Source organism: Nanorana parkeri, unplaced genomic scaffold, assembly GCF_000935625.1.
Source record: "Nanorana parkeri isolate BGI_ZX_2015 unplaced genomic scaffold, ASM93562v1 scaffold136, whole genome shotgun sequence".
Classification (NCBI taxonomy): domain Eukaryota; kingdom Metazoa; phylum Chordata; class Amphibia; order Anura; family Dicroglossidae; genus Nanorana; species Nanorana parkeri.
In genome coordinates, this window is record NW_017306404.1 from 119,977 (window position 1) to 139,346 (window position 19,370).

At 41.2% G+C, this 19,370-nt stretch overlaps 1 protein-coding gene across 1 annotated transcript in view; it reads left to right on the forward strand.

Annotated features, from left to right (window-relative positions):
- The first annotated feature begins 230 nt into the window (after positions 1-230).
- MFSD1 (major facilitator superfamily domain containing 1) overlaps positions 231-19,370 on the forward strand; it is a 49,301-nt gene continuing 30,161 nt past the window's right edge. Inside the window, exons 1-7 of the mRNA XM_018553966.1 lie at positions 231-411; positions 8,201-8,253; positions 10,491-10,603; positions 12,340-12,382; positions 14,781-14,848; positions 15,436-15,544; positions 18,346-18,448. Coding sequence (XP_018409468.1) covers positions 258-411; positions 8,201-8,253; positions 10,491-10,603; positions 12,340-12,382; positions 14,781-14,848; positions 15,436-15,544; positions 18,346-18,448 — 643 coding nt within the window. The 5' untranslated portion in view covers positions 231-257. The remainder of the gene's footprint in view (positions 412-8,200; positions 8,254-10,490; positions 10,604-12,339; positions 12,383-14,780; positions 14,849-15,435; positions 15,545-18,345; positions 18,449-19,370) is intronic.

Below are 19,370 nucleotides of genomic sequence, written 5' to 3' on the forward strand. Positions count from 1 at the left end.
CTGCAGAGCCCTGTGTTAATCTAGTAAACTGCAATGTTTTGTTGATGTGACTATAACTGGTCTATAGCAGTGAGCACACTGTATTCCTCCTCTGGTAGCTGCACCGTTTGTAGTCTGAGATCAGCAACACAGACACCGCAACATCACACCACCCACAAGCCAGTCTCTGCACTTCCCTCAACAGTGACGCGAGCTGGTCACATGAGAGCGGGGCATGTGATCAAGCTGGTCAATCACGTGATTAGAGTGAAGACAACATGGCGGGGTATGAGGAGGAGGAAGCGCTGCTTCCCGGTGGATCAGATGGGGGCCCCGGTAACACAGAGCGGAAGCAGATGTCGGCCATATGTGACCCCAGCCGGTTCGCTCATCGTGTGGTGGTGCTGAGTCTTATGTGTTTTCTGGGCTTCGGTAAGTTATGGCAGACTGTTGAATGTACACAGGGGAGACAGGCTGGAAGAGTATGGGAGGGCATCTTGCTGGGGTGTGTTTGCTGCTATTGACACCCTCAGTACACATGAGTGGAATTCGGGACTTGTTTGTGTGTCCGGTGCTGCAGTCTATGACAAAGCTGCACAGCACTTCCTCGAAGATAAAGATGACTGAATTTTCTAAGCACCAAAACTCTTAGACCCTCCACCCAGCAGCTTCTCACTAACATGTTTCATCCCCCAATAATAGCTTAATTCTAGCGATTTCTCATCATATGGCTGTCAAAAGACATGCACCCACCTCTATTATGTTATGCTTTCCTATGGCTGAATTCACACTAGACGTTTATCAGCTTCTAGGTGTGTTCAGTCTAGCTGTGTTTACATAAATAAGAAATATATGCGTCCAATACATGCCAGCCATAAACAGATCTCCCATTGCACACCAGACCGGTATCGCACTGTAGTATGGTGCTGGAATGACGTGCGGTTGGTGTCGTACAAATTCAAACGTAGAGGAGATAGTCACCTGCACACCAAGGTCCTTTTATTGATGGCAGATACACATGGCATCACAAGTATGAGCAACGTTTCAGAACCCATCGAGGCCTCTTTATCAGGCAAGTGGTCACTATGTTATTTTACTGATGAAGGGACCTCGATAGGTTCCAAAACGTTGCTCATGGTTGTGATGCCATGTGTATCTGCTGTCAATAAAAGGACGTATTGATGCATTGGACCTTGGTGAGTGGATGACTATCTTCTCAATGTATGCCAGCAGGAACAAGCTCTTATTCTGATGTGTTTTGTGCTAGGCACAGCGCTTTCCCAAAAAATGTGCCTAGTGCGAAACACAGCAGAATATGTCTCTGTGAACGTGTGTCAAAGCGTGCATGTCTGCTGTACGTTCACAGCATGTCAATAAAGTGCAACGTGCTTGTGGTGCCATTACTTCATGGATCATGACACCAAACTTGGACTGGAAAATGTGTATTTTTCCTGCACTTTGCCACGTGTTAAAACACGCAGAAAAAAAATGCAGAATTTGCTACATGAGCTACTTTCCTATGTTTGTTGCGGGTGCGGCACCCTTTGAAATCAATGAGGATGCGTGGCAAACGCCGGTGAGGAAAACGAACCCGCCAGGCGTTCCTGGTACGCCAAGGTGTGAACAATGCTTAAGAGGTGTAGGTTGTGATAATGAGACGAAAGTGAATCGAAATCTTGTAACAGAGACTCGGAGTGCAATAAAAAATTGACAGGAGTGTTATCCCCCCCATCTCATTCAATGCTAAAAATGTGTTTTGCTAATGGTTTGACTTTAAATGAATGGACAACGTTGGTGGAAGTTACGTCAGGCATTGGAGACTGTTCAGTCTAATCAAAGGGCCTGCGCCTTGAATCTTTCCTGCTGTTCTGTTACAGCTAACTAGGAGATCGAAGAAATGACTGCACTGTTCGCTGCAGTTACACTACTATCAGGGCACATCAGTCCCTGCTCCCAGACTTCTACTCGCCTAATCCAGCGAGATATTGCTGACTAGATCACCTGGCGTGCACATTTATTCCCATAAAATTCCAAATATCAGCTTGTACTTGGAAGTCCATAGTTATGAATGGTAGTGTGTGTGCATACCCAGACGGGGAGATTTATTGACACACCGTAACGGACTGCACTGGTATGTACAGAGCCCAGAAATACCATCGGGATGCTTTGGTCCACGAACAAACAGTTTTGTTCTGGACATGGTGTGAACAAGCCCTTATGAAGCAGCTTGGGGTTTCAGGCTACTTGGCCATTCTGCATGAAAGGTGCCTGCTACCTGTAAGAGGAGTCCGCCTACTATCTCTAAACGCACATATTTTGTTGAATGAAAAAAATGACAGTTTCCTTCTTCCATGCTAATAATGTGGATAAACAAATCTCCTGCTTTTGTACATTATATTCTTATAGCGGTGCTAGTCGCTGTCATAATACCAAAATAGTGCTTGCGGCTGATTGGCTGCCCACATTGTTTGGCCAATGATTTCCCAGCATGTTCATTTGACAAAAGTCAGTCTAATTATCAACTGTTGTTGAGGGTATAGTGCCACCCATGCATCAATTTTCATCCGATTCCTGCTGAATTGTCCGAAATTTGCTCATTGTGTATCTGCATCGGCAAGTACAAGGAAATAATTATTGGTGCCGGTGCATCCCTAATGGTTTAGGGACCATTCCTACCCAATGTGTTTGGATACGTTTTTGAACGCATTCAAAATGTAGATGCACATAAAATATTGATTTTAAATGGTGTTGTTCACGGTGTGTTTTTTTTTTTTTAATCGAATAGGCTGCATTTTTTTTTGCACCACAATGCATCAAAGTGCATGTAAACACAACAGCTTTAAAGGGGAAGTGATGTATCTTCCGCCCAAAAACCCAGGAAAACATACACATAAACTTATGTTAACACAAGCGCATTTTTAATGTGATTTTAGTGCAGTTGTGGTGCAATTTTGGTGTGAATGGGCCCCTGCTCCTGCCTTGTGGTAAAACCATTGGCAGCGGGATGGGAAGCTCCATAACAGAGACCTGAATAACAAAAAAAGTTTCTAACCCATGAATGAACTTTGCTTGATGAAAGTGGCCGAGGGTGAATGGGTACAATAGGTCTTTTTTTTTTTTTTTTTTTTTTTCTGAAAGTTGTGAGTACTTGTTTTATTTGAACGTGATTGGTACCTGTAGTGTACTGTATGTCCATGTTTTGTGTGAAGTACTAATGCATCGTGACCTCTTCGGATTTTCCTACAAACCTCCCCCACTGTCATGAATGATCACACTTGTGTAGAGGGATATGCCTAGGTATTTAGTAGGTAAACAGTGGCTTATGAGGGAAAGGCAGCTGGGAGTCCTTAATGCAGTTAATAAAGGATTAGCCTAGTGCTTTGTTGTGGTGTATTTATTGAGTCTCAAAAATATTAGGTCAGTTGAATATTTTATTCTGAAGCTCAATTGATTTTGCTGCTTATAATATACATTTTGAATATAACTAGAGATTATGACTGGGACTTTTCAGGTGATGCAGTGATGCATTTCATACCACAATTCATCAAAAAATGATTTCTTTATTACAAACAGCTTTATAAATGTAGTTAACCAACAAAGTTGTGTAGTTAAATTTGTTACTGTAGCACCTAAGAAGTCCCAGTCGTAATCTCTAGTTATATTGATAGTGATTTTGTTAAAGGAGAAATATTGAAAGAGTAAACTACACTCATCCCTATAGTTGGAGGCAGTGTGTGGGACACTCCAGCTGTCACACACCGGCTCTATAGATCGAGAACTGAACGTTCACAAGCCGCTGATCGCTCAGCCCACGGTTTTCTCCCTGCACTGTCAGTCATCACTTCCCGCAGGGAGGTGCCCCCCTTTCTCTGTTCCTCCCGCGCTCATTGGAAAAACAGACAGGGTTCTGTTATGCGAATTTGGGGGTCACAGGAGGACATTAGTAAATATATGCCTCAATGCCTGTGACCCAAAAGATAACTAAAGTCAAAAAAGGTTTGGCCATAGTTCTCTTTTAAAGCTGCTTATAATATACACTCACCAGTAGAGCTGCAGCTAACGATTATTTTCAAAATCGATTAGTTAGCCGATTATTAAGTTCGATTAATCGGTTAATCGGATAAACTATCAGACACTTTATTAGGTACACCATTTTAATTGCTTGGTAACACAAATTGCTAATCAGCCAATCGCATGGCAGCAACTCAATGCATTTAGGCATGTAGACGACTTGCTGATGGTCAAACCGAGCATCCGAATGGGGAAGAAAGGGATTTAAGTGACTTTGAACGTGGCACGGTTGTTGGTGCCAGACGGGCTGGTCTGAGCATTTCAAAAACTGCTGATCTACTGGGATTTTCACGCAGAACCATCTCTCGGGTTTACACAGAATGGTCCGAAGAAGAGAAAATATCAAGTGAGCGGCAGTTGTGTGGACAAAAATACCTTGTTGATGTCAGAGGTCAGAGGAGAATGGGCAGAGTGGTTCAAGCTGATAGAAAGGCAACAGTAACTCAAATAACCACTTGTTACATCCGAGGTATGCAGAATACCATCTCTGGATGCACAACACATCGAACCTTGAATCAGATGGGCTACTGCAGCAGGAGACCACACCGGGTGCCACTCCTGTCAGCTAAGAAGATGAAACGGAGGCTACAATTCGCACAGGCTCACCAGAATTGAGCAATACAGTAGAAGATTGGAAAAATGTTGCCTGGTCTGATGAGTCTTGATTTCAGCTGCCACATTCAGATGGTAGGGTCAGAATTTGGAGTAAACAACATGAAAGCATGGATCCATCCTGCCTTGTATCAATGGTTCAGGCTGGTGGTGTAATGGTGTGAGTAATATTTTCTTGGCACACTTTACCCCTTAGTACCAATTTAGCATTGTTTAAACACCACAGATTACCTGAGTATTGTTGCTGACCATGTCCATCCTTTTTATGACTACAGTGTAGCCATCAGCAGGATAATGCACCATGTCACAAAGCTAAAATCATCCCAAACTGGTTTCTTGAACACGATAATGAGTTCACTGTACTCAACTGGCCTCCACAGTCACCAGATCTCAATCCAATAGAGCACCTTTGGCATGTGGCGGAACGGGAGATTCGCCTCATGGATGTGCAGCCGACCAATCTGCAGTGATGCCATCATGTCAATATGGACCAAAATCTCTGAGGAATGTTTCCAGCGCCTTGTTGAATCTATGCCACAAAGAATTAAGGCAGTTGTGAAGGCAAAATGGGGTCCAACCCGGTACTAGCAAGGTGTAACTAATAAAGTGGCCGTGAGTGTACCTAATGAATATAACCAGATGACGACGCATTTTCTTTAATGTATTTATTATAAATGGCTTTAAAAATACACATTTAAGAATTATTATATTATTAATTTTGTTGTAAAATTGACCACTGTAGCACCTGAAAAGTCCCAGTCATAATTTCTAGTTATATTCTTTGTCCTATAGGCATGTTGGGCAGTGACCAAATCGCTGGTACAGGTATATATTAGTAATGCAGGAAATTATAGTTTGTATTAAAACAATGGTGTGGCATGCAATCGATGGTGAGTTGCTTCGAATCATCACATCACTGCTGTGGAAAATTGAGGCTCCTCCAATCTTGATCGTAAGTTCTCATGCTGTTGGTCTAGAACAGAGAATTAAAATTCAAGGAGGTCCGGGGAGTAACATTTTTATCACGCAGAGCTCCGAATCACAGTCCGGATGGAACGGTCACTCAGTCCATGCCTGCACTATGGTCCGCCAGTTGGGCTGCATACACACCGGTGTTCCTAGGCACAGTGCTGATACTCGTGCTGGCACATCACACTGTTTTATTTTTTATGTTCGAACTCCCCCCCTTCTTATTTACATACACGTGCATGCCTTACGTGCACATGTTCATTCCAATCAGAAGGCGGGGGAGGCAGGGTTTGTTTTTAAATTTTTCTTTTTTTACATTTTATCTTTTACTTATCGCCTTCTTTTAAAAAATGTTTTCTTCACTTAACTTTTGATGTCACAAAGAGGACAACAAGCCCCTATGTGACAGCTCACAAAGAGGATAACAAGCCACTACGTGACAGCATTTTGGAGGTAACAGTTTCGCTTTATGGAGACATCAGGGGTCTATTAGACTCCTGATGTCTCTCCTGCCCTCCAATACAGACAATAAAGCACAGGATTGTGCTTCATCATCTGTTTAACCAGCACTTCAGCCAGATTTTGACAGCTCTGAAGCAGGAAGTGTTAAGAGCACAGCGCTCCCTGCTTCTTTTAGCACAGAGCATATTGGGGAACAGATGTTCCTCAGTCTGCTCCCACTCTCCATCCTGAATGCCTCTGCTATGGTGCCAGGCCCCCCAGTGTGGTGGGGGACCCTAAGACATGAGGCAGAGGGAGGGGAACCAGGCGCAGTACAGCAGGGCTAGCTGTACCCCTCCCATACAGCATACCTAGGAACAAGTGACTTAAGTAGATGGGGATGGGAGAGTTGCGCTGGGTTATGGCTGGCAGTGGATGTATCGGCCTCAGTGCCTACCTTTGCCAGGCAGCCATAGCCCAGTGCAGGTCAACAATTACAGTTTGGACAGAACCGCCACTTGGTCCGTGTCCAGACTGCGGTCTGCCATTTAATGATTGCTGGTCTAGAAACTTAGTATGTGCCTCGTACACTCCTGGCTGTCAAAATATAGTGTGCTATAATGTATAACGTCTGTTAGAAAAGTAATAATATCTAAATTTATGAGATCAGGAGACAAATAATCTGACATATTTGGGTGCCTTTTACAACTGGAACCAAATACTTAAGTGTAAACATTACACAGTGCGTTACAGCTGCAAATCTTATAATGTTAAAAATCTGATTTCCATGCAAGAGTTCACATGACGGACCAACTCTATCCAGAACTGTGCTCTGTCTGCCAATGCAGGCTCTGAAAGGAATGTTCCCAACATAGAGATGTTTTACCATGAGTACTATCATTGCGTCAGCTTTCTTTTCCTCAAGTCTGACATTAGAGACTTGGGAGTGTTTCTTCTCTTCCTGAGGTTACACCCTCCCTGTGATGTTTTACTGATGTTGCCCTAATCTTCAACCCTTCCCAGCTCATATCTAAGAAAAACATGTTTAGATTAGATCCTCAGTGTTGTAGAATAGTAATATTAAAATAAAGAGTCTACGGTGATCAAAACCAGCACTGTTTAAAGTAGTAGGGACAGAGGGAGGACATCCAGATCCATTTATAAAATATACACAAACTACAGAATCCAATCTAATAGAGAAGATCATACTTCTTTTTTTTATACAAACTTTATATTGCAATAACACAATTGGAATTACATACAATTACATAATCGGGAGAATTCAAGTGCCAATTCAGCACTCGTTGATTCTCATAAATATTGTGTTGTAGATATTTCTGATCTGCATGTAACTATTCTGTTTAGGAATTTAGATTATTGTAATTCTCTAATCTTCATGATTCTCGGTCTATATGTATACCTTTTTACCTAGTAGAATAAAACAGAATCACAATTTGGTGTACTCTTGGGCTGCTTGGGCGCAGAAATATTGTGGTGTACATTTAAAGGCCAATTCTGGGCACAATGAACTTAACCGGGTTAACGCAGGTATACTTTTATACTACATCTTGCAAATCTATTAGTTTACATGCTGGGATTTGTATAGCTTCTGCTGCTGTACGTCTGGCCTGATTGGGTATAAACACTGCAGGTGTCAAAGACCCCTAAGCTATGGTGTGTCTCCCCCTTTTCTCTGCTGACTAGCCACAAAATAAAGCCTGGGGCTATGTGTTTTCTGAATGACCAGGAGTAGAGGGAGGCGAAGACATGACTTTAGAGCTGGGTCCTTTGAAACCCAGTCAAATCACCAATCAAATGCCAACTTCCAGGGGGCCTTGTTAGTATATTGCATTATGAACTTTGGATAGGTTTACAAAGTAGCTGCTTAACCAATGTGCTGGTCATGCATAGGCTTATACAGGGCTGGAGAAATTCCAGGAGCCAGGTAGCCAATGTTCCTGAACAATTACAGCGGGCATCTAACTTTTTTTTGAGGTTTTCCCTGGCTGGCTCCTGGATTGGACAGACTGCCGGCTGAATTCCATATTATTGTGTTCACCCCTGGTCTTATATTTGTTCCATTTTGCATGTTCTACATTTTCTGTGACATTATACTCTTTTGTTACAGGTAGCTATTTTTGCTATGACAACCCAGCAGCACTGCAAACTCAGGTCCAGCTGGTAAGTGTCCACAGTTCACTAAGCTACAGACTTTTCTTGTTCTCAAGGGCTGCTAAATATCCTCCTCCTTCCTGCAGTGTGTGCATGCCTGTGTTGCCCGTTCGGCAGTTGTCGAACAAGGAGGCCACTAACTCGCCGAGAAGCGTACGATTCCCGGCGGGTTTTCCAGCCTGCTTGTTCAACGGAAGACGTGCGACTGTACAGTAGAAACGGTCGCACACCTTCCATACACTTTGCGATTATCGTACGATCGCGGGATTTCCCGCAATTCTCGTACGATAATCGTACAGTGTATGAGCACCTTTACCTGTAGATAAAGCCAGGACAGTCAATCACTTACCATATTTATAAAGCAGTGGCTGTGACATTCACCAAACATTAAATATCCATAAATCCTGTGGCACTCCTTACCGGAAATCCCAAAATATTGAAGGGTGCTCGAAGTGACCGCCGCACATGGAACAACTTTTGAATACAGATGTCACCAGCACACCAGCACGATGAGACTCCCAAATCAGTGCAAATCCATTTTATTAATAGATACCACTGATATTCTGAGTGGTATCTAATAATAAATGGATTTGCACTGATTTGAGAGTCTCATCGTGCTGGTGACATCTGTATTCAAAAATTCACCAAACATTCACTGCGGTTGAATCAATTACTGTAACTTAAAAATTAATAACAACCAACCTTTTATAATGGGATTTAAAAGGTGCTGATAACACAATTTGTCAAGTTTAAAAAAACACCATTTTATTAATTACATTCTATAAAAACATGGCAAGCTAAAAACATCTTTCATGTCCCCCTTGTATGTATGCATGTGAGAAAGGTACCTTAGATTGTAAGCTCCTTGAGGGCAGGGACTGATGTGAATGTGCACTTTGTAAACCACTGCGTAAATTGTCAGTGCTATATAAATAATAATAAATGTCCCATTATATTCTATATGCAACAAACCTCCCACAGCCACAACAGTACCAATTATTCATACAGTATTCATCTTATAACACATAAAGTATCTTGACAATAAGGCACATATTGTGTGATTGATCCGTTCCAGTGGCATGCAGTACCGCCCACGCGTTTCGCAGGTTGCTACCTCAAGTGATTGGAGGTAGGTAGATCTAACAAGGGACGAATAATTTATCAAAAGAATGCAAAAATATATACCATTATACACATGTCATACAATTGTTGTCAGGTACACGCCACCCATACTCACTGTGAGGTGTGTAGAACGAACAAAGGGCAAGTGATGTAAACTCGGGAGTTAAATCTTAGAAATACATTCAGGTACCCTAACAATTAACAAAAATGTGTATCACTCAGCTGTACATTCTCAAATCATCTCTGAATTGGTGCTGACACTGTCCTTCCTTCTGGAGGGTGGCTACTTTTGTTCCCCATGATCCCTGTGTGTGTGTGTGTAAAATAGTCACCGCTCCAAGCTCACTCTTGTGATGGACTACAATCTCACGTATAGTTTACTAATTTGTATTGAGATTGTAGTCTATCACAGGAGCGAGCTATTAGCGGTGAATATTTTACGCACACACGCACACACGCACACAGGGACCATGGGGAACAAAAGTAGTCACCCTCCAGAAGGAAGGACAGTGTCGGCACCAATTCAGAGATTTGATCTACAACTCAGTGACACACAAGATACATTTGTGTTAATAGTTAAGGTACTTAAATGCATTTTTAAGGTTCAACTCCTGACTTTAGTGTCACTTTAACCTCTTGCCGTCCGCCCGTAGTAAAAAAACGGACGGACAAAACTTTCAAAATAAAGCGGATCTAACTTTTTTATTTATCATTATAAAATTAGAAAGTTTATGGAATGTTTTTTGTTGATGTGTCCCCATGCTCGGTCAACCAGACAGATGGTGATGGGAAATCTACCAAATGGGGAACACACAAAGCAATTAAAACCTAACTAAGCTCCTAACTCTTCTCTATTCGCTTTCAATTTTTAAAGAGGTTACCTGGAGTGTTGTATCTTTGACACTGTATGGGGGAGAAAGCAAAAAGCTATTCTTTGAGCAAAAAGGTCAGTGCGCTTCTTACTATCAGGTCCTTGTGCTGACATTTTGCAACCTTGTACCCTAGTGAGATATTCACCCAAGTAAATAAACCGGTTTTGTTCATTGAGTTCAGCAACTCCCTCACTTAAACTCCTGTTGTATTATTAGGCAGTAATCCTTTTTTTTTTTTTTTTCCCCCTACAGGACATGAAGGTGAACACAGCAAATTTCATGCAGTTGTATGCATTTTACTCCTGGCCCAATGTTGTTCTTTGTTTCTTTGGAGGCTTTTTGATTGATCGGGTATTTGGGATCCGGTAGGTTTCTTTTTAAAACTAACTTCTGCTAGAAAACAATGTTGTTAAAAAAATCCTTTGTTTTTTAGTCCCTAGGAAACTTGCTTAGTGGAGGGGTTGACTTTTAGTTCAGATAGAAAGAAATAGAGTATTGGAACTTATGTGCTGTTTATCATTTTCTTGAGTCCTGAGCCAATTATTATAGTAAGGCTAGGTACTGTATGTGGACTGTTTCCGCATTAAAAGGTCTAGAAGACCCTTGCATAACTTTTTGGTAGGGGTTTTGCATACTCCTTACTACAGAAATGAAGCCTCTAAACTCTGGCCACAACAGAAAGCTTAGAGTTGTAAGGAGTGTGCTGCATCATTCCAGGAATGATCAATAGCTTACTAGTGCTTGGTACAGAAACAGACCTTAGCCCCGTATTTCTTGTATGTGGGAGAGCACTGTCCAACAGGGGCTTTTAGTGTTGAAATAGAGCTGTTGACACGCTCTCCTACACCTTTGGTCTACAGTGAGTGGCATTGTGACTTTTAGTGTGTGTGTGTGTGTGTATATAGAGTGAAGAAGTATATGTTGGTGCAGTGGTGGCAAAAGAAGTACACATAGGCGCAATAATGCCAAGTAAGGCAGTGTGTGTTGGTGCAGTAGCAGTGAGTGAGACAGCAGCACAGTTACTACTTAAATCAAAATAATAAAATGGAGATAAAATTAAATTTTACTTCCTGTTTTGCAGTCAGTATAAGATGTAAATCATAAGAACTTGACATTGAAGTGATGGGATGGAGATTGTGATCAGTCTGTCTTGGCCCAAGTTACAGACCAATCCAAGGCCTGCTTCCTTCTTGACAGAAGGCATCTGTGCTATGCATTTTTGGAAATATAGTCTTAAAGCCGACGCAATATCTAATGGAAAAAAAAATTGCTTTTTTTTTTTGGCAGAAGAAACTGTAAGTGTCTTCTGTGAAAATCTCCTACCTACCTGTAAGGATTTTTTTCTGTGCACTGAGACGCACATGCGCAGCTCAGCGCACAGACACGGCATGCCGAAATTATGTTACTTCCGTGCCCATGTGCCAGTCGCTTCATGCTGGCTATTCACAATGCTAAAGATGCCAAACCCATATGAAGACCAGGGAGAAGATGGCAGGGGTGAGAGTAGACAGCACTACACTGGAGGAGATTGGTTGGCAGGTAAGTTGGCTTTAATGTGCTAATATGCTGTGCATGTTCGCACGTCGTAGGAAACATTACCCCACTACTTTTAAACTTTACTACTTAACTTCCACTTCAATTGCACATCGCTGGAGTAGAGGGGGTCTACACCTAAATGCCAGGCAGGTCTGATTGGCAAAGCTCCACACATGCTAGCAGTGTTGGTGCTTGCCTGCTCCCCTCGCCTCCTATCCATCCATCACTATGATGGGCTGCCTCAATGGCTAAAAGAAATTTGTGGGCGGCAGATGGGGATTGGAAAGATACGGCATTACTTGGAAATTTCTGAGCTTTGCCTGATCAAATCAGGCCTTAAATATTGCTTTGTGGCTCTTTAAATAAGCCAGACTCTCTAAACTTCTTATGCTGAGTATTCAACCTTTTGTGGCTGGTTTATTCTATGTGTAGTTGCTTTTAAACATGAGAAACAGAATGTGTATTAACATTTTGCATTTAGCTGCTATATGCACTATAACTCTGTTGAGCTTTAAAGTGCACAGTTGACTTGGCCTGTTTTTGTTTGTTTTCCCCCACCCTATAGGTTGGGAACAATTATATTTAGTCTCTTTGTGTGTGTTGGACAGGTAAGGATTTCTCAGTGTTTTACTATTAGTGCAACATTTGCTTATTCCCAGAGTACTTGTAGAGCTTGTGCAATATTACCCTCAGCTTTGTTGTGGTTAGCCTTAAAAAGGAAGGAGTGCTTTCTCATCACTTTCTGCTCGGGAAAGAAGTACTTGGCAATTAGTTTCTAGTTGAGCAAGGACTGAGTAAGCTGGCCATACACTTTTAACCCTTTCGCTGCCAAGCCCTCTGGAAAATTTTGCACCTCAGCTGGCCACTCCATTTTTGCAATTTTTTCCCATTAATTTGATTTTCAACTGCTGGGTTGCTAGCGTTTGTAAAAGACCCCCCAAACCATATATTTTCTGAAAGCGCAGGCCCGGTAAAATAAAAAGATGGTTCTACTAAATTTGTGGGCCCTGCTATAATTGCGCAAATGTTTCCCAAATGAACATTAAACCGATAAAAATACACAATTCAATTGATAAAGCTGATATTTAAAAAAAAATATTTTCTGACTAAATCTAAAAGATAAAACTGTATTGCGTTAATAAATAACAAATATTTTCAAATTTTAAATTGTGCCTATTTGCGAAAAGGTAAAAAAATGAAGGAACGCAAAACTGTAAATAAGCGACTTATGTTCAAAATAGTTTTTGCACTGTGTTGGTGTTTGTGTTGTGATAAAATGATACAGGCGTATATTTATTTGCAGGTATCGCAACGCACGGCAATGCGTCACAAAGCTTTGCCATGCGCTGCCACAGTTAAAGGGTTTCTAAACCCTCCGTTTTTTTTGCCTATATCTACTGCTAGCTAGCAGTAGATATATGCAAAAAGTAAAAAAAAAACAAAACACAGTGGTTTAAACTTACCCCGTCTTCGCCGCGCGCTCCCACCTGAGAATCCGAAACTGCTCGGGCGGCCGCAAAGCATCTTGGGGCGGGCGCATGCGCAGTTTGGATTTTCGACCGGGAGACGAGCAGAGACGCAAGGTTCATGGTCGCTAAAGTGAGCATGAGCTTATAGCAGAACTGAAAATGCCACCTCCATAAGGCATACTGACTTGGCGTATTGTGAACAGTTTTTTGTTCCGCCGTATGCCTTATGGCGGTGGCAGGGAAAAGGTTACATTTCTTTTGCTCAGGTTGCCGGCTAAATGAAATAAATCTAACAGATTCCTTCACACAGTGTGAATTGAAGAATCTTCCCTGCCGGAAAATTGCATTCTGATAGCTGCTAACAGCCGCTGTCAAAATAACTGAACATTGACTGCAGCTGATTATTCTATGCAGCCAATCAGCTTTTGTTAAGACAGGGGTGCCATCAAGGCCACACACAGCTCAAATTTGAGCAATGTATTATATAGCTAGATTTAGGCATCAGTTTGATGGTGTTGGATCCAGGTTTTCTTTTATATGTTTCTTTTCATGCGAGGTTATCTAATAACTGTAATCTGAAGTCTACTGGGTTATTGTACATAAAAAAAAAAATGCTTTATCCCTGCCTAATGAAATAATCTTCCTGGTATGCACAGCTCTCTGCAGTGTTTTTTCAAGCAATGGAAGTAAGGATCCTGGTCAGTACAGTGCAGGGCAGCAAACAGCAATACAGTTGTTGTGAGACAGAAGCAAGGGAGTTGAGGAACCTCTGTATTTTTCCGAGACTTCCATTATTATTTTAGTGTTGCCTTGCAGCACTCTGGGTCCGTGGTTTGAGTCCCGGACGGTTCACTATCTGCATGTTCTTCCTGTGCCTGTGTGGGTTTCCTCCGGGTTCTCCGATTTCCTCCCACACTCCAAAGACACCATGGAAGGTTAATTGGCCCCTGTCTAAAACAGCCCTGTATGTATGCATTTTAGATAAGGAACTTAGATTGTAAGCTCCTTGAGGTCAGGGACTGCTGTGAACATGCAGTATGTAAAGTGCTGTGTGAATTGTCTGCGTTATATAAATACCGGTAATAAATAGTGTTTACCTGAGAGTGATATTTGATGTATTTAGTGTTTACTGTTCAGCATTGTTCTTTTGGTATGTTATATACAAAGGAACATAGTCCCTCTTGTATCTCTATATTAGTTAGTCTGCATCCCAGTCAACTACTGCTAAGGTCAAGTCCCTTAAAGTACTTCATTATACAAGACCTGAGGTTATCTTTTCATCTAGAAAGTTAATGGTAAAGCAGTATCAGGCATGAAAGGGAGTCTACATATGGAATGGCAGTATAACTCCCCACTGTACAAATATAATTACAACTTAACTGTATATAGACTATACATAGAAATGAGGCTTTCATAACAAATAAGATACATTTCATGACTTGTTCATGACAATGTTTACAAAGTAATAACATTTTAACAGAAAAACGAGTTTTGCTCTCTTATATATTGATGTATGTTATTTTTCATCATGTTTTAGGTTATCTTTGCAACAGGAGCCTTATTTAATGCTTTTTGGTTAATGGAAGCTGGGCGGCTGGTATTTGGGTGAGTTGGAAGAAAAACGCACCAAGCAAGCAACCTTGGAACATGTGCTGTGTAAACCACACTATTTTAAGTGTTGTCTTTTCTTTAGCAGTTTGTAACAATTCATATAAAAATTGTATACCGCAGATGTGTTATAGGTGAAGATGTCACTTTTGTTTCATTGTAAAAGTAGGTCACAAGAAGGTGAGATGATTTGAGGATCTACAACCGAGTGATACACAAATAAGATACATTTTTGTTAACAGTTTAGGTACTTGAATGCATTTTTAAGATCTAACTCCTGAGTTTACTGTCACTTTAAGTACCACTATCCCTGGGTGGCAAAACTGCAGGGGTCTCTTGGCAGCTCTAGTCTTGGAGCAGCTGGTAGCTGACAGTACACGTCGGCTACATGCTTCTGTTCTGTAATTTAGTTTTATCCACAGTTGTTGGCCGATTTATGTTTTATTTGTTTTTATCCACAGCTGCTCAAAGAAGAATTTAAAGGGAACCATAGCATATCTACGTTCTTTATTCTGTGTACCTTGTTACCACTCTCCGTTATTAGCCAAGCTAAACATATATTTGTTGTACTTGCTGTTTTTCAGGATTGGTGGGGAATCGCTTGCAGTTGCACAAAATACCTATGCTGTCAGCTGGTTCAAAGGGAAAGAACTGAATTTGGTTTTTGGATTGCAGCTCAGTATGGCTAGAGTGGTGGGTAACAGTATTACTTTGAATTAGCAGTGATGTGTGTTAGGACTGCAACCAACTAATCGAATACTCGATAAAGAGAATATTTGTCAACTGTTCTCATTATCGATTAGTTTGTTGGATCCCCTCGCTCTCTCCTCCATGCTGGGAGGAGGGCACAGCAAGCAGTGGCTGAGTGCAATAGCCAGCCTGCTATTGGCTATTACAGTTTTAAATGGCCAATAACGGGCTGGCTATTCCACCAGCCCACTACCTGCTGTATTTACATTCAGCTGCCGTCTGCAGAATCTTGCCACTGGCAGCTGTCATTTGCTGGCCAAAGCTATTCAAGTAATTTTCGGTTTCGGCCTCCCACCCACAGTGTGATTGCCCTCACTGGAACGCACGGTACCACAACGAAGTGCATTCCTGTGCAGTGTGTTTGCAAAAAATTGTACATGCAGTTTTATTCCGAAGTAAACTTTGTAACACTGCATTTCTGTATTTTAAATTAAGGATGGTATTTAATTTTCTTATATCTGACTAATTGGAAAAAATAATCGGCCAACTAATCGATTATGACCATAATCATTAGTTGCAGCCCAAATGTGTGTATCAGTCTGTAAACATTTTTGTCTTTGGTGACACTTTGGGTGTGCTTTTGTAGCTTATTGATTTTCTGTGTACCTAAGCCTTCAAACACATATTTTCATATGGCACACCATCAATAAAACAAACCATGGTAAAAGTAAACCCGTGCTTATCTCATTCAGGGCAAAGTTACAAGTTTGTTTTCGAGCAGGGAGGATAAAAAAGACTGACTTCTGAGCCCTCCACCAAAATGTCTGTGCAATTTCTAACCCAACAATGGTCTGCAGCTTTTGCACAACCCACTCCGACATCATGGGGCAGTCTGGGCATTGCCTGATGACCTGAATTCTGCACTTTGGGAAATGTACTGTCCCATATCTGGAGGTATTGGATTTCTATAGAACCGTGGCAGCTATACAGGTCAAGGGAAGCAAGTGAAACTTAAGTACTTCTCTTTACCTTCCTTGCTCTGGCTCTCTTGCAGATCTGTTACTTTGCCATAAAGAGGGAAATATGGAGCCACTATGATACCATACATAGGTGTTATGGTTCTAAGAAATGATGGAGCTCATAGAGAAAAGATCCTGTTAGATGTTGATACGCTGATGCTTATTTTATTTTTTTTGTTCAGTATTATTTTTTTGTTCAGTATAACGCTTAACAGTCTGCTTCCAGTTTCAGCCAGCTTACTGGTTTTCCACTATTTCTGGATCATTTAGAGGCAGCCAGTCAGAGATAAACCCACCTTTGGCCACAGTGTGGAGGTTGAAATATTGGGAAATCAGTGGGCTGGTTGATAAGCAAATTTAATAGGAAACAGGTATGGGTCTCATTGCCCTTAGTCTTTTCAGGTAGTAATCTGCATAAGGGGAGACTGGAGAGTAATGGCCAGAACTGGATTTAATTTAAAAATTAAAATCTTAGGGTTTGTGATCAATTTCATTTATTTTTTTATTTTGTTTTTTTTTTTACTGATATATTTTGTGGTTTTTAATTTTTTTTGGATTACTTCCATGGTGGTCAGTCTGCAAAGCATCTTGGGATTTCTAGGAAAGGCCAGGTCTGCCTGCATGCTTTTTGGCAGTCTGTGTGAGCTGACTAGTTAAGGTGTTCATCTGTGTAAGGAGAGGGAGGGGGTGGCTATTTAGGCCTAATTTTTTTTTTTTTTTTAAAGCATTAGCACATTTAGTGGCTTTTTGATTTTATAAAGTTTTTAAACTAATTCTTCTTTATCTCGTTGTCTCTTCTAGTTTCTTTGTTGTGTGTTTTATATAGGCAGCTTTTATTGCTTAGAATAGATGACAATGTGGAGTTAGACGAGAACTATAAGGTGAGTGCTTTTCACTCACCTCATAGTTCTAGCCGACCTGTGACAATGAGACTGTCACAGGTCGGCTCAGTAGATCGGGAGGTGAGCGAACACATAGCGGCGTTCGCTCCCCTCTCGATCCTGTCACGGCTCTCTGCCGTGACAGGGGAGGGGCTGGATTCCCCACTCCGATCCGCCAGCGCTGACTGGCGGAACGGATGGGGGAGGGGGCGGGTGCAGCTGGATCTGCCTCTAGATAGGCAGAGCCAGCTGTCAGTCACGCAGCTAGGCGGATCCCGGCATAATTGTCGGGATCCGCTTCAGCTGTGGCGTCTCGTTATACTGCAAGCTACAGCTGAGCCTAGGGTGACAGGAGGACGCTAGTTTGTGTCCTCCCGTTACCCTAAGGAGAACTATGGGGAAAAGCCTTAACCCCATAGTTCTCTAAGGACAAAGGCTTTATTATGGCAAATATAATTACACAACTCTTATCTTAACATTTCATAGAAGGGAGAGCTTACTAAGATTTTTCAGCAAGTAAAAGGGTAAGCAGCTATTTGTAAATATTTGATGTTATGCTATGTGAATGAGAACATGTAACAAATAAGAAGTAGGTGCTACCCCAATCGGCTGTAAAAGTAAAAATACACCTAATACCAGAGACAAAGCCGTTTGAATAAGTTACGAGTCAAAGTGATGACTGGGGGGGAAGCAAGTGGTTCTGCCATTATTATCACCTGTTGAGCAGTCTGTCTTATAAGAAAATCCATGTTTTTACTGTGAAGCCTCGTGGTCTATGCAGAATGAAATATTAGGAGATTTTTAATAACATTGCTATACAAAATGGCTTATTTAGCACTTTTATGTTATTTTACACTGTGAACATGAGGTATATTCTCTGATTTAATCAGTTGTTCTATTTCAGGGAAGCACTGTAAATATGAACGTCATGGGGCTGGTGTATGCTCGGATAAAAGATGCAGTGGGCTCTGCAGGTTATACAACACTCGGTATAACTCTCATGATAGGTAATTCCTAAACGCAAGCATTTGTGTGTCCATATAAGACTAAACCTTTGCTACAGTTGATGTACTGTGATTATCACGGGCTGATCTACAGAAAGTTGAGGAAGGTAAACTTTGTTTTCCAAAAATTTTTAATTTTATATAAATAACAAAAACAGCTAGTTTTTACCAATGGTAGTTTTAAATCAACCAGCGTTACTGTAGATTAAGTTTACATGTATTATCACTCAAATTGTGTTCCAAAAAATAAAAATGAGAGAATAGAAGGGGGACTGCTGTGCCTCTGCCATGTCATTCCTGTTGGGCTTGTCACCTAAGTTTTTTTTTTTTTAAGTAAAATTTTCTTTAAAAGTACTATTGGGCTTTAACCTAAAGATTTTTTCCCCTACCTTAAAGAAGGTATCCAGGCAGTTAAAAACGTAACCTTTGCAGTGGGGCTACCCCCGCACTGCAAGGGTTCAATTTTTAACTGCCTGGAATTCTCTTTTAACCCTTTCGCTGCCAAGCCCTCGAACATTTTTCAAATCAGCTGGCCAAGCCATTTTTGAATTTTCTGCAATTTTTTCCTATTGGTTTGATTTTCAACTGCTGCGTTGCGAGCGGTTTTAAAAGACCCCCCAAACCATATATTTTCTGAAAGCGCAGGCCCGGTAGAATAAAAAGATGGTGATACTAAATTTGTAGGCCCTGCGATAATTGCGCAAATGTTTCTCAAATTAATATTAAACCGATAAAAATACACAATTAAATTATTAAAACACACCAAAATCAGTATCCGTGCACAAAAAAAATTATTTTCTGACTAAATCTAAAAGATAAAACTGTATTGAGTTCATAAATAACAAATATTAGCAAATTTGTAATTGCGCCTTTTTGCGAAAAGGTAAAAAAATGAAGGTATGCAAAACTGTAAATAATCGACTTA